This window comes from Megalobrama amblycephala, linkage group LG23, assembly GCF_018812025.1.
Source record: "Megalobrama amblycephala isolate DHTTF-2021 linkage group LG23, ASM1881202v1, whole genome shotgun sequence".
In the NCBI taxonomy this organism is placed as follows: domain Eukaryota; kingdom Metazoa; phylum Chordata; class Actinopteri; order Cypriniformes; family Xenocyprididae; genus Megalobrama; species Megalobrama amblycephala.
In genome coordinates, this window is record NC_063066.1 from 682,265 (window position 1) to 697,186 (window position 14,922).

Consider the following 14,922-nt stretch of genomic DNA (forward strand, 5'->3'; position numbering starts at 1 on the left):
TTATACAAAAATTCCCTTTATTTGGAGTAATCCTGATATATTTGTACAGAGCTCTGTGAGAGGAGGATGTGTTTCACACAGTGTCCAGCAGAGGCTCCCACAGCAAACATGTACCCGTCACACATTCATCTGCAGACATTTCTGCCATTTAGCCAAAATATCCATGTCATATAAACATTTTCATGGTGTTCCCTTTATGATTATCACTAGCTTTATGATGTATTTTTTAAACAAACAACACGCAACATAAAATAGGTCACATTGTTCTATCCCAGCTAACAAGGAACGTTCTCAGAACGTTCTGGAAAGGTTCTCTCAAAGTTATGAACAAACGTTCTTCCAGTAAAGTCCCCATGAACTGGAAGTTGCAACTGACACGTATTTCCAAGTGAAACTGAATATTGAATAGAGGGCGGGGTTTAATTCTGACGGTTAGAGGGGATTGGAGTGGTTAGACTAGTAATGTGTGGTAATAATTCTGATTTCATGACGACTTTAATAGAACATTCGTTCAATGTTATCTGGTCTTTAATAATTTTCTCAAAAAGTTGGCACAAAAACATAGATTAAACCTTTTTCCTGACATGTTATAGGAAATGAGGAGTGAGGAATGATATAATAGAATGTTTACTTAACGTTCACATAAGCAAGAAAATAAGTTTTTAGAACGTTTTGAACGTTCAAGGAACGTTCATAAATAACGTTTTTATAACTCAATAGGAATGTTAGTAGAACATGTTTTTGTTAGCTAGCATGTTATTATAAAAGACATTTCTGGTTTTCACAGGTGTTTTACCCCTATTTTGAATGTCAGCCTTCACAGATTGTTTTCCTACAGTGTATAATATTCTTACGCACATGAGTGTGAACGTGCATGATCGCACCGCAAGATCCAACAATAATATACCTGAGGGAGTTCATAAAGGAGCTCATTTCCTGCTGTGAAACAATTACCAATTGTAAAAAGCGCTATATAAATAAATTTGACTTGACTTGACTTGACTGTGATGAGCACAGATAACACTGACCCCGGTCAAGAGTCGACCTCTGCAGGACAGGCCACTGAGGTTAGTAACATATTTCTTTCCACTATGCTTTTTTGTTAAGTTCTGTAAAGAAAAACTAACAAGTAACAGAAACCAGTTTTAAAGGTCAGAGGTCAGGCTGACGTTCCCTTTGCCTGGAGCGTTATGTTGAGGATCTCTGGGCGGCCTGACGCCGGCAGTGCAGGAAAACATACAGAGGGTTGATGAAGGCCAGGAGACTCAGAACGGTCAGACCGACGTTCACCTGGAGAAATCAATCAGCACAGTTCAGTCACCTCTATTGATCTGAAACAAGAGCTTTTTTAACAGAAATGCTTTAGAGAGGAACTATTACACCCTTTATTGTGTTTTTGTGCTCTACTAGAACAGGTTGATTATTCTCCTCATATTCTCCATTGTTGCAGCTCCTCTCTTCCCAGTCTGTCAGTAACGCTCTGTTTAGTTCCTGTCTCTGTGAAGCCCCTCCTTCTGAAAAGCACAATGTGCTCTGATTGGTCGGCTGGAGCAGTGTGTTGTGATTGGTGTTTGGGAAATGTCCCGCCCCTTACCATAACCGCCAGTTTCAACACACTACTAACTAACTCAACCAGGCCCCGCCCCTTTATTCTGCGCATGAATTATTTAAATGAGGAATATTGTGAAGAAACTCAAGATGGAGTTCAGAAACACTGACACTGATGTAGAGAAGAACTCAAACAGCAACATTACACACTGAAGAGAGATGAAGATGAAGAAAAGCAGAATAGAGTCTGTTTAAATATACAGTTCTTGTGTTTTTATCTGTTTGACTGATGAAACTTGAACAGTTCTCAGAAAAATTACAAATATGCAGAATCTATATCTGCCAAACAGATGCTGACTAAAGATTTTCAAAACATCAACGGCTCAAGAGTCAAGAGTCATTCATTCATCTGTCATTTGCACAGTTAACAGTGAGGAAACCTGGACATTGAAATGCTTGTGACCAGGAATCTGTATCTTATTTTGAAGCGGACTCCCACCTTTTCCTTCCTCAGAAATGTTTGGCTGAGGTGATTAGGCTAATGTGGGAACAAAACGCTTCAAGGGTTAGGGTCTTCTGTGCTTCATACAATACTATTAATAGACCTCCTTTGCCTGTGAAATGGGGCTGGACATTAACGCTCGTCTGGGTCAACCCTGACCTTAACCCTAAATTAACCCTGATTAAAACGTCAATAACAAAAAAATAACTAGGTTATCACCAAAACGCGAGAACGATTCTGATTTTATTACATGTAGTGTAAGTGGCGATCGATAGTGAATGATTATATATAATGTATAATGTACTGACGGTAACAAGGTGGCGCTATTGAGGCTCGTGCTCTCGAGGCGGATTCGAAACACGCAAACAAACTCAGTAAACATACTGCGGTAAAAATTAAAAATGTGCAGTTTTTATATTTATAACATATGATACAGTTAAGCTACATCACACAACTTCCTGAATACCATCACGATCGAAAACGTGACACTGATTTCATATGACATTTCAATAAACAAGTAGTTAATATTAGATTTCAGATGCAATGTTGACTGTTTTTATTCCATTTCAGCAGAGAAAATAGTTCCAAACAAAGATCGCAGGAGAACCGTAGCGTAATCTCACAGAAACACTCAACCGTGTGTTATTACTGAATGATTCGTTTTGAACAATTCGGTTGAGTCAAAGATTCAAAGACCCATTCATAAACAATTGTGTCATTCTTGAATGAATCAGCCATTTGAATGAATCGTTTGAATGAATGACTCAATGACTCATTAGGAAGGTCACTTGCACCACCTACTGGCAGTTTAGTTTCATGTTTATCATTTTTCCCCCACCATTTCATATTTGTATTTTCAAAAAATGTTTAAAACAATCTCATTATTTAATGCAGTTGTAATCTTTCAAAGTAAATTATTTAATCTGATTGGTAACAGCTGTTTAGTTCCCACTGGTATGTACGACTTTGTGGTGGCTTTCATATGCATTCAACTTGTAAATACATACAACAAAAATCTCTTCGGCATGACTTTAATGAACCATTATAGTTCTAATTGAATTTATTGATCAAATTTAAGAATTTAAAATGACAGATGAAGCACATTTAATACGATTAAGAAAAAAATTTCCGTCAGGGTAAATATGCAGATTTAAATATGTCGAAGCTGATAGAACACTGATGAGAAAATTGCTTCAGAATAAATGATATTTTCCTATTTTTTTCCAGACAAGCAACTTTTTTACTCCTACAAGCGCACGACAAGGCTTAATGTCAAGCCCTGCGTGAGATGATGTGAACATGACGGCACCTGTGGGTGAGACGCACTGAAAGTATTCAGAAGCTTACGTAAAGAGGGTCTCCAGCCAGCGGTCCTTTAACGAGGGCGAAGCAGGGATACTGGAGCAGCGAGATCACAGCGGACAGAGCCATCACCATTCCAAACAGCTTTCCAAAGTGTTCCGATGGAAACCTGCAAAACATTCATGTTCACATAAACTGCCAATACCAACTCTCTGTTCTTTTACTTCTGGATGCATAGAAGTGTGCTTAATTACACAGAATATGCACTTGTAGTGTACTTCAAATCTGAAAAGTATATTTTTAAAAAACTGAATGTGCAGATAATATGACATTAATGAAATTAAAAGCAATGCATGCGTTCTTAAAGAGAGCACACTTTCAGGGCAGTTTCTGAACACATTTTTAAAAAGTGCACTTTGTAATAAAGTACTTAAAGTATAAATACTTAAAGTACGTTTAATAACCTTTAGTCAAAAAATTGCATTTAATTGCATTAAATTGCATTTAATATAAATTTTAACTATAATAAATTTTCATATATAATTGTTAATTGTAAATGATATGTCATACAGGTCTGGAAGGCCATGAGGGTGATTAAATGATCATGTTTGTCTGAACTGTGCTGTGGTGACTCACGCCACACTGATGAAGGCCGCGTTTCCTCCGTAGAGGAAGGATCTGTTGAGCACTTGGAGGATGAATGTGAGATACTGCAGAGGAAGGATGGGGGTGGCGGCACACACTGAGAACAGCACACACTGCAGCGCCGTCAGCGACAGAGACAATATCGCCGCCTTCAGGTCTGCTTCTCGCTCACTTTGACCTGCACAGCAGAGAAAGGGAAGAGAACAGGCTGTGGTTTGAGGGTCGTGTTCACAAGATGAGATGGTAAAGAGAAGCAAAGTTTGACTATATTTCTGTCATGATCTCTCAGAGTGTTTGACATGGTCATTTGAAATGTTGTAAAAGTGACGCGGAGATGATGGTGTTTTTATTCATCCGCACAGTCAAGCACAACCAAAACAATGTTCTTCTGCAAAATGCATGCAGTTTTGATTTTTGTTCATGTTCATTTTTAGGGTGAACTAACCCTTAAATGTGTCTTGCAGACAGCAGAAATTTGCAGAAGTTTGTTTCAGAACTTAAATAAATGGTCTTTTTAGACAAGAGAGTGCATTTCCTACAATCACATGTTTTCACATGTACACTGAATGCTAAGAAGGAAAATGACAGAGGAAATGTTGACCTGGTTCCCGCTGCTTTCTCTTGTGGCGGTCCATGATGAGGCCGTTCCAGGGTGCACACAGGATCCCACACAGCTGGGTGAACGCAAACGCATTTGTATATCTGTTGACTGTGAGCAAAAACAAGAAGACAGAGTTCAAGCTCACGACGCACACATGATGCAGCCTGTTGGCATGTCTATATCTACACAAACTACTCAAAGGCAGGGATTCACCTGCACATAAATAGCTGAACATGAGGATAAAACAGTATGTGTGTGTGTGTACCGAGGCCTGGGTCTCCACCGGACAGATGATTCAGCATCGGGTTTAAGGTCCCGATGAACAGGAAGTGTCTCAGCTGCATCACAGAAAGCCACAGCAGATGCCACAAGAAGAACCAGGACAGGAGACAGCTCTTGAAACTACGCTCTGACAAAAACACAAACGTTCATAGTGTTAACACACTTCACACCATATACTTCACAATCGAGTCTGAGAAGTATTAGGGGAAGGAACATCATCAGAACACAGAGTAGATTGAAAATCCAGGACAATAATGTGGCCAGCTGAGGATCTGAAATAAGTAGAAAAGGGAATCCGCACACCAAACAGATGCAAAGTTCAAGGTCCTTTGAGCGAGATTTTTACTGAAGATTTACACAAATAACATAATATCAAAGTGCATAAAAAATGTGACTGAACAAACAGAACAAAACAAAGAACAAAAGCAAATGTTTCAGTCCATCTTGGACTATCTTCAGTGCTGAAGATTTTGACAATGATTAACAGCATTGAAATGATCAAGGCACATCTCAGAGACATCAGATGATTCGTTCAGTCGACTTCATTAACTAATTTGTTTCCATTTCTCCTCGAGAGCGCAAGCCTCAACAGCGCCACCTTGTTACCGTCAGTACATTTTTCATTATATAGCCTATTATTATCCACTATCAGTCGCTACTTACACTAGATGAAATAAAATCAGAATCATTATTGCGTTTTGGTGATTTCCTAGTTATTTTTTTATTTTATTTTATTTTATTTGTTATTGACATTTTAATCAGGCTACTTGTCCGGTCGGGCAAGTGAAAGAAAATTTTCCAAAAATCCACTTGTCCCGGACAAGTGTTGATGTCGAGTCCTGTGAAGTAAATGAAAACCAGTTTTTTTGACTCTGTACGGGACCTGCCCAAACCACAGGAGGTGCTGTGGCCGGAAATAGCTCAAAAGCTGCTTCTGTTCCAGACACTGCTTCTTTCTGAACATGATCTAATCTGAACTTATTAAATATAACATGCGGTGTAATCATGTCACGGCTCTGCCCTCCCAAACAATAGCCATACTAATGTTAGAGTGGTTTTGTACTTGTGTCTTGTTTCTCCCCTGTATTGTGTGTCTGTGTGTGTTTTGTGTGTGTGTGTGTGTGTGTGTGTGTGTGTGTGTGTGTGTGTGTGTGTGTGTGTGTGTGTGTGTGTTTGTATCCTGTCTGATACTCCAGTGACTGCTGCTAAATCTCCTGTCTAGACGTCAGTTGTGGGACTGTCTGTGGATTGTTCAGCACACTGTTCCCTTTATTATTGTAAATAAATCACCATTCATCACTCATCTCTACGCTTGGGTCCTGTTATTTCTAATGAATCCTGACACAGTTATATACAAAATCTTAATAGTGTTTTGGGCTTTTGAGATTCACATTGTAGAGTCTTTGGGCCTTATTTTAATGCTCTAAGCTCATGGTCTAAAGCACATGGCGCAGGTGCACTTAGGGCGTGTCCGAATACACTTTTGCTAGTTTAACAATGGAAAAAAATGTTCAGCACCCGGCACATGCTCTAAAAGGGTTGTACCTATTCTCTTAATGTGCAATAAACCAACCAGAGTCTCATCTCACCAGAGTCTCAGGTGAAGTCGTTTTCAGTTCCTCAAAATAGCAACACGCCAACAATGCACCTGAACACACCTTGTTTTCAGACCAGCACATCCATGGGCAAACAGATGGACACAAATGCATTTGCTATTTAAACAACATGGTGCAGGATGTGAAAATGATAACTGTGTCGGGCTGAAACTAGCAAAAAACACTTGCATCGCGCTGCATTGCGCCAGGTGTGTGATAGGACCCTTTGAGTGTTCAGTGTGATGTGTGTGTGGTGCTTCAGGGTGTTACCCCGTATCGCTGCTTGCAGCTATATTTATAACATGTAATCATATATATTGCTAATATACCATTCTTCTTGAATACCAAAATCTGAAAAATTAAAATGTACTGATAACCACCATGATAATACAGATGGTAAATACAAAAAAAAAAAAAAAAAAACATATTGAACCAAAGTCCAGAAACAAAACTAATTACATAAAATATAATCATTCATACATGATGTGTCCCACAGTCACTTCTGGGAATGTCTTTTCACTATTTTCACCATAAATCACACGGTATTAACAGGTTTTGACTGTAACAATTACAGACATTTTTAATTATGTTACATTGTAGTTTTTATGTACATTGATTTGTGCTAATATTGGGTGGGTGATCTTTATAGCAGAAATGACATATGTACTACAAACCAGCTGAGTGTAGTGCTGAACTCTTGCCTACCTGTTGTGACTGTGTTTTGGTCTGGGACAGAAGTCTCTTTAAATATTTTCAATTTCAATTTCAATTGAAATTTAAATTTAAATGGCATTTCCTTCTCCGACTCAGAAGTCTGGATGTTATTTTCAGTCTTTGCAACATCCCGAGTTACTTCACAGTTCACCCTATTGATGTAAACAAGAAACAGTCACAGGCAAAGCATTGTGGGAGGAATCATACACTGAATCGACAGCTGAAACTGAGCAGATAATATGAAACATCTGGTGCTTGTTTTCCTGCAGGAGAAGCTCTTGTATGATTTACAGCTAATATAAAGATATAAAAGTGGAACAGTTTGACATGTAGCTGCAGTTGTGGATTGAGCATGTGTCTGAAGGTGTTGTTTACCCGTAGCTGTAGTTCTCTGGCAGCGGATACGGGATGTGAGTAAAAGGCATCAGCACAAACGTGCGGAACAGATGAATGACGCTGCAGCAGGCCAGGAAGAGGAAAGACACTCGCAGAGACACGCCATCCTCAAACAGCAGCTGAAAGACAGATGTGACCTTTCTAACAATCACCAGCAGTCTCGTCTTTACATTTTCATTTGATGTGAGGGGTTTTGGTTGTTTGCCTGTACCTTGATGACGAGGAAAACCGCAGAGGAAGAGTCGAAGGCTCCATTATACAGAGTGATTATGGTGGAGCGGTGAGCGCCGAACAGATTCCCCACCTGGAGACAGTTCCAGCAATACACATTATATGTGTGTTTATAGTTTGTGTGAAAGGGAAATGTATAATGGAAAACATGAAAGAGACACTTAATATTCAGTGATATTCTTGATCTGAATTCACTTACACAAAACAAAAGAAAACCTTAATGATAATGACATTATCTTTTAAAAGCTGTTTTACAGCAGAATTTGAATTTGTCTCATATTTGAAAAACTGCATCATTGATTCTTCTTGATTATTTTATTCACTGAAGACGAGTGTGAATTCAAACGAGACGCTTTTAGTTTTTACAGTGAAATTGTGCGTTCGAAAGATATAAGTAGCTAAACATTTAATATTTGACACAGTAACATATGCAAACAGTCATTTAAATAATGTTATTCATAACTAAATGTGATGAGATGTTTTTTTTACATTTTTAACATATTAGACATACAAACAAGAGTGAATGTGTGCATATTTTTAAATAAAATATTATTTGCAAAGAGTTTAAATGGACTACTTCACAAATTCAGGCTATAATTAGACCGTACTCGGTTACTAACGTAACCTCAGTTCCCTGAGATATGGAACGAGTACTGCGTATGGGGAAAAGTCTCCCTTTTTCCCCGCTACTGAAGCCTTTTCAATAACGCAGTGTAACTGCACCATCATTGGTTCACTCATAGACAAGTTGTTGAACCAATGGCGGCGTGGCTCAGCTGCGCGGCCTATGGGAGAGAGCGTGCGAACATTCCCGCCAAAAGGGGTGGGGTAATGTGCTATATAAGCGGGCGTTTCGCCATAGGCCATCAGGCCATATCGACTGAAGCGACGACCTAAGCCGCAGCCTCGTGGCACGGCAAGTAACGCAGTACTCGTTCCATATGTCAGGGAACCGAGGTTACGTTAGTAACCGAGTACGTTCCCTTTCGATATTTCACTCGTATTGCGTATGGGGGAACGAATTCAACCACGCCGTGCCACGGCTGGGGAACGACAGAACTTGACCGGGCGCCATAAGGGGGGTCAAGGACAAGTGAAGGCCGAAGCCGCCGTTACCCTGTTACACTACGGAGGAGAAAACTCCTGGGTTTGTGTTTGTGCAAAAAGCGGAACACCTAAGGGCCGCGAATTTACACTGAAAGGACCCGAGCATGTAAGGTCGGAACGTCCTACTGGTAGAATCTGACAAAGGTGGACGGCGAAGACCAGCCGGCCGCCTCACAAATGTCTTTGATTGAGACTCCACTGGACCAGGCCCACGATGAAGCATGCCTTTAGTGGAATGGGCTCTAACTCTGATGGGGCAGTTGCGCCCAGAGAGGAGTATGAAAGAGCTATAGCGTCAACGATCCATCGTGATAGACGCTGTTTTGAGACCGGGGACCCTTTGGTGCGGCCACCAAAACAAACGAATAGCTGATCAGACTGCCGGAAAGGCTGTGATCGCTCAATGTAGACGCTTAAAGCCCTAACGGGGCATAAAGATCCCAGCTCTAGCTCATCCGATGAACGGGGAAGCGCAGAAAGTGAAAACACTTGTGCTCTTAACGGCGTTGAGAGCACTTTGGGAACGTAGCCAACCTTTGGTTGCAGAACGACCATGGAGTCGTTTGGACCGAACTCAAGGCATGCAGGGCTCACAGAGAGTGCCTGCAAATCGCCAACACGCTTTACTGATGCCAAAGCAAGTAGTAAGGCGGTTTGAGCGTTAAGGGTCTGAGGCCCGCTAGATGCAGTTGCTCGAAAGGAGGACCTTTAAGAGCTCTGTGGTGCTCTAGTTCTGTGCGCGAGCTGGCTAGGATGAGCCAGTCGTCGAGGTAGTTCAAAACGCATATTCCCATCTGTCTCAGGAGAAAGAGCCGCGTTCATGCACTTCGTAAAAGTGCGAGGAGCCAGGGAGAGCCCGAAGGGGAGGACCGTATATTGGTAAGCCACACCCTCGAACACGAATCTCAAGAATCGCCTGTGATGGGGGGGCTATCTGGATGTGAAAGTAAGCGTCCTTCAGATCCAGTGAACAGAACCAGTCCTCGTGGCAAATCTGCATGAGGATCTGAGGATCAGCGTCAGGACTTTGAACTTTCACTTCATGAGGGAAAGGTTCAGCAACCTGAGGTTCAGAATGGGTCTGAGACCGCTGTCTTTCTTCGGCACCAAGAAGTAGCGGCTGTAGAAGCCTGACTCACTCTCTGGGAAGGGGACTATTTCTATAGCCCCTTTTCTCAACAGAGTTAAAACCTCGGTTCGGAGGACATGTGCGTCGTCCGCTTATACCGAAGTCTGAATAACCCCGCCAAACCGCAGAGGTCTTCTGGCAAATTGGAGCGAGTAGCCCTGGCTTATGACCTTCAGAATCCAGTCTGACACGCCGGGGATGGCTTTCCAAGCCTCGGCCCAGGTGGCGAGAGGGAGAATATCGGATGACGGCCCGCTTAGGAGGGGGTCTTCCAGCATAATGAACATGTTAGTTCCACCGAGCACAAGTGAGCATTGAGCTCGCTTTCAGTGAGCGCATACGTCCTCATGAACGTGGCTTGCAGGGGCAGGTCCGGCAAACGACACGCAGAGAGACTGAAATAAATATGCTACATCGACTGATATACTGAATATATATAAAACATAGTTCTCACCTCAGATGGGTGAGAGTGTCGTTATATTTCTCAAGGAACGCGGTTTGCAGGGCAGAACCGGCAAGCACCGCGCTGAGAAGTTCAGCAAAAACTCGGCAGAAAAACACTGTAATAACTAAAATATATATATAACATATGTCTCACCGAGACAGGGGAGAGCAACATGTTACATTTCTCAATGAATGCAGCTTGCGGGGCGGAACCGGCAAGCAACGTTTAGAGAAACTTGGCACAAACAGCAGAATCAGCTCCATTAATAGAGTATAAAAACATGCTTCTCGCCCGAGTCTGGGGAGAACGTCACGTCATATTTCTCAGTCGACGCGGCATGCGGGGCGGAACCGGCGAGCGACGCGCATTGAGAAAAATACACTCAGACAGATAGGAAATGTATCAGGAGTCTCACCTAAGTCAGGGGAGAGCAACATGTCAAATTCAGCTGAGAGATTCAGATAACTTCTGCAAAAAATCTGCTGTATAAACTGAATGAATATAACATGGGTGTCACTCAAGAGGAGGGAGAGCAACATGTTATATTTCATAATAAACGCGGCTCGCGGGCAGAACCGGCAAACAACGCGTAGAGAAGCAGGATATGCTCCATTAAATTAAGCATATAACATGTTTCTCACTCACTCACTTTAAACTAACGCAGCTCGCGGGGGAGGGACCGGCGAGTGACGCGCATTGAGATAAGGAGAAATACACTCAGATAGAAAATGTATCATGAGTCTCGCCTAAATCAGGGGAGAACGTCAAATTCAGCTGAGAGTGAGAGCTCGCTCTCTGCATGTGCCACAACTGTGGCGCGGCATTGAGGCAACGCCGCTGCCGTGAAAACGGCAATTGTAGCTCTTTTAGAGCGGTTAGAACCGTTAGAAAGCGGCGTTAAACCGCGGGAAGTGCTCTGAAACGGCGCCGGATGGCAGATGCTCTCTGTTGGGAGGGGGCGAGGCACACGGGTGCTGGGTCAACGTGTGCTTGCCCACCTCCATGCGCTGAACCGTTCTGCCCCGCGGTTATTCCCTGGCAGGCGCGGGAGACGGGAGGGGGCGAACGGGGGGGGGTCGCTCTCTGAGAAGGCGGCCCGTGAGCGCAGAGACGCTTTGAAACAATTACCAATTGTAAAAAGCGCTATATAAATAAATTTGACTTGACTTGACTTGACTTGACGCTAAACTCATGCACTCACAGTGCGGGCATGAGCCGCCGGCAAGCTCGTCATCCGCGTGGGCAACGCCCAGACATCCCAGACAGTGACCGTCTTCTTAGTGCAGCGGGGCTCTGCACGTAGCACAATGGCGTGGCATTGAAAAATGCCGGGGCGCCGTGAAAACGGCGATTGGGAGGCTCTTATAACGGCGAGGGCCGGGCTCGTAGCGGTGAAAACAAGATGGCGGCAGGAGACAAGCTGGGTAGCGGCCGGTTCGCGGGAGCGCGAGGCGGTGGCTCGACGACAGCGTGAAGGCGGCAGTCGGCGAGAGCGCGGGCGCTGCGAGGATCCGGCGAGTCAGCTGGGTCCGCTGCTGGGCCTCTTCGACGGCTGCAGAGCTTCTTCTAAGGCGGCGAGCTTCTTTCCCGGCGAGCAGGCTTCTGCGAGGATCAGCGAAGAGAAGTTTCAGTCGTCGCTGAAGGAGAAAGGACTGATGGCCTATGGCGAAAGGCCCGCTTATATAGCACATTACCCCGCCCCTTTTGGCGGGAATGTTCGCACGCTCTCTCCCATAGGCCGCGCAGCTGAGCCGCGCCGCCATTGGTTCAACAACTTGTCTATGAGTGAACCAATGACGGTGCAGTTACACTGCGTTATTGAAAAGGCTTCAGTAGTGGGGAAAAAGGGAGACTTTTCCCCATACGCAGTACGAGTGAAATATCGAAAGGGAACTATAACTTCTTTTACCATTCTTATTTCTTCTTTATTCCCTTAAATTCTTTAATCCCTTAATTTCTTCAACCATGCCATGTCATTCTGGTTACGGCATGGTAACAGCCTTTCTGTAAAGTGGCTTTGAAACAATCTGTACTGTATAAAGTGCTATAGGAACAAAGCTGACTTTATTATTTCATGCTCTTTTGAAGTAAAAGAGATGGATGTGCTCTAGATGGATGGACTCCAGTATCCACAACACCAAAGTCCTTCCCCAATCCACTCAGACCCGGCTTTGTGAAGAGATTGTACTCTATTAACAAACCAGCAACCTCCAAACCTGACAGTCATTTCACATGAGACTCGGTTAAATCACATGCACCGAAGCAGTAATATTAGCCATCAGAAAGGGCTCTGAATGTCCAGTACCTGCATGTTGGTGACCAGGAACAGAATTCCTCCCACAGCGATGAAGGACAGAGCCGGGAAGAGCAGGATGGAGCTCGCTGCAGGAGGGAAAAGTGCTTAAACAAACAAACTCAACTTCATCAATATACTAAAGGTCAAGTGAATATAAAAACGCTGTTTACCCGGAGTGGAAAAGGCTATTAACAACATCCCTGCCGTGTAAACCGATCTGTAAAGCAAAGAGAGAATATGAGAGTTTGTCAGATAGATGTTTTCTCTGCTCTCTCCGTGAACATGTGGATCATGTTATTACAGGCTGAGATAGGAAGGGACTACAAAAATATTTGGACACTTCAGACACACATATACAAGTGAAGAGCTTGGGGTCAGTTCTGTTTTTTCACAGTTTCACAGGCAGGGCTTAAGGAGTAAGAAGCTCTTTAAGTATCTTTTATAAACGTGCCTTAGAAAAACAAACTGACAAAACATTGGCTCTGACATATTTTAAGATATGCTGCTTTCAGTTAAAACAGCTCAAACATGCATTTTAGACTGGGATTAAACTAAACCGGGGATAAATGTTTTATTTGGCAAGGATAAAAGTGTCCAATAAATTGATCAAAAGTGACAGTGAAGACTTTTACAATTCTATTTTAAATAAACGCTGTTCTATTCATGAAGGAATCCTGAAAAATAAAATGTACACAACTGTTTTCATCACTGATAATAATCATCAATGTTTCTTGAGCAGCAAATGTTTTTATATTCTGTTATCAACCGCAGTGACGTTCAGGCATTTATAGGTGTGACTGGGCTAGTGTCCACACTGGTTTACTGGTCACTATATTTCATCAGGTCGTTCATCTCTCTGAAGACTGAAAGCATCCACATTTCTCAGTGCGCCACAGATCCCTTGTGTCCTGCCAAATCCCCCTCCTCCCTTCATCTCTCTCTTATTCACTTCTCTCCTAATTGCTTTGGAGGCCTAAACAAGCAAACAGTGGGAACACATACGGATACACTCACATTCCCAGCAGCCTGGCAACAGTGGTCCCGAAGTGGTCAAACAGGAAGCCGTTTGGCAGCGTGAGGAAGTTGATCATGAAGGATGCGATGGTGAAGATGAGGGAGAACTGCTCATCCTGTCTACTGCAATCTAGCACACAACGCCAGAGTTAAAGGATTAGTCCACTGTCATATAAAATGTCCCACGCGTTCCCTGTTCTACTTACGGAATGAATGCAGCGCCAGTTTCGTTTTTTCCGTAAGTACAATAGGGAAGGCATAGGAAGTACAGCGTAAACTCTTTGAAGAATGCGGAAGCACGCACAAGGTCATCGTGTGTTTATATAAAGAATAAATAGTCGTATTTTTTTCGAAAATGGCCGATGGTTTCTCTAGATAAGATTCTTATTCCTCGTCTGGGATTGTTTAAAGCCCTTTGAAGCTGCACTGAAATAATAATATAATATAATTGCAATTTTGACCTTCAACCATTTGGAGGCCAGTGAAGTCCACTATAAGGAGAACAATCCTGGAATGTTTTCATCAAAAACCTTAATTTCTTTTCAACTGAAGAAAGAAGGATATGAACATCTTGGATGACATGGAGGTGAGTAAATTGTCAGGAAAAGTTTATTTAAAAGTGGACTAATCCTTTAACCACACTCTACACACACACACACACACACGAGTGTATCTACAACTGACCTTCCACAGCGGTTCCATTGATGGTGGCGTTCACACACAGACTGCTGAAGTAGCCTTCGGTCTTCAGCACAAACACCAGCGTTGCCCAGCCGAAAACGGCCCCTGCGAACCCCAGACACTCCAGCAGCCCCGAGATCAGAGTAACCCAGGACCGGACCCTCGGCCCGCCACCCTCACAGCCCAACATCTCGCCTGCTTCTCTCTGCTCTTTCAAACAGCCTTGGAGCTTCGCCAGTGTCCTTGAAAACAGAAACAAAATGAATCAATCCAAACTGCAAAAAAGCTGCATGCACAATAACAGGAGACGTGAATGCACTTTGTTCAGTTCAACTCACCGCTCACACACACACACACACACACACACTTCTCCCTCCCTCACTCGCTGGCTCTTTATATGGACCCCCATCTGCAGAAATCCCTCCTCTCTCAGA

The 14,922-nt window shown here is 43.0% G+C and overlaps 1 protein-coding gene across 1 annotated transcript; it reads right to left on the bottom strand.

The window, feature by feature from the left end:
* Window positions 1–14,922, bottom strand: LOC125258778 (equilibrative nucleobase transporter 1-like). The gene is made up of 13 exons (XM_048175832.1): window positions 14,827–14,922; window positions 14,492–14,730; window positions 13,808–13,937; window positions 12,964–13,010; window positions 12,803–12,879; window positions 7,797–7,889; window positions 7,565–7,704; window positions 7,181–7,341; window positions 4,864–5,007; window positions 4,599–4,706; window positions 3,989–4,175; window positions 3,398–3,521; window positions 1–1,290 (listed from the first exon to the last, which is right to left on the bottom strand). Exons 1-13 carry the CDS (start codon window positions 14,895–14,897, stop codon window positions 1,189–1,191), a joined length of 1,623 nt encoding a protein of 540 aa, XP_048031789.1. The 5' UTR covers window positions 14,898–14,922; the 3' UTR covers window positions 1–1,188.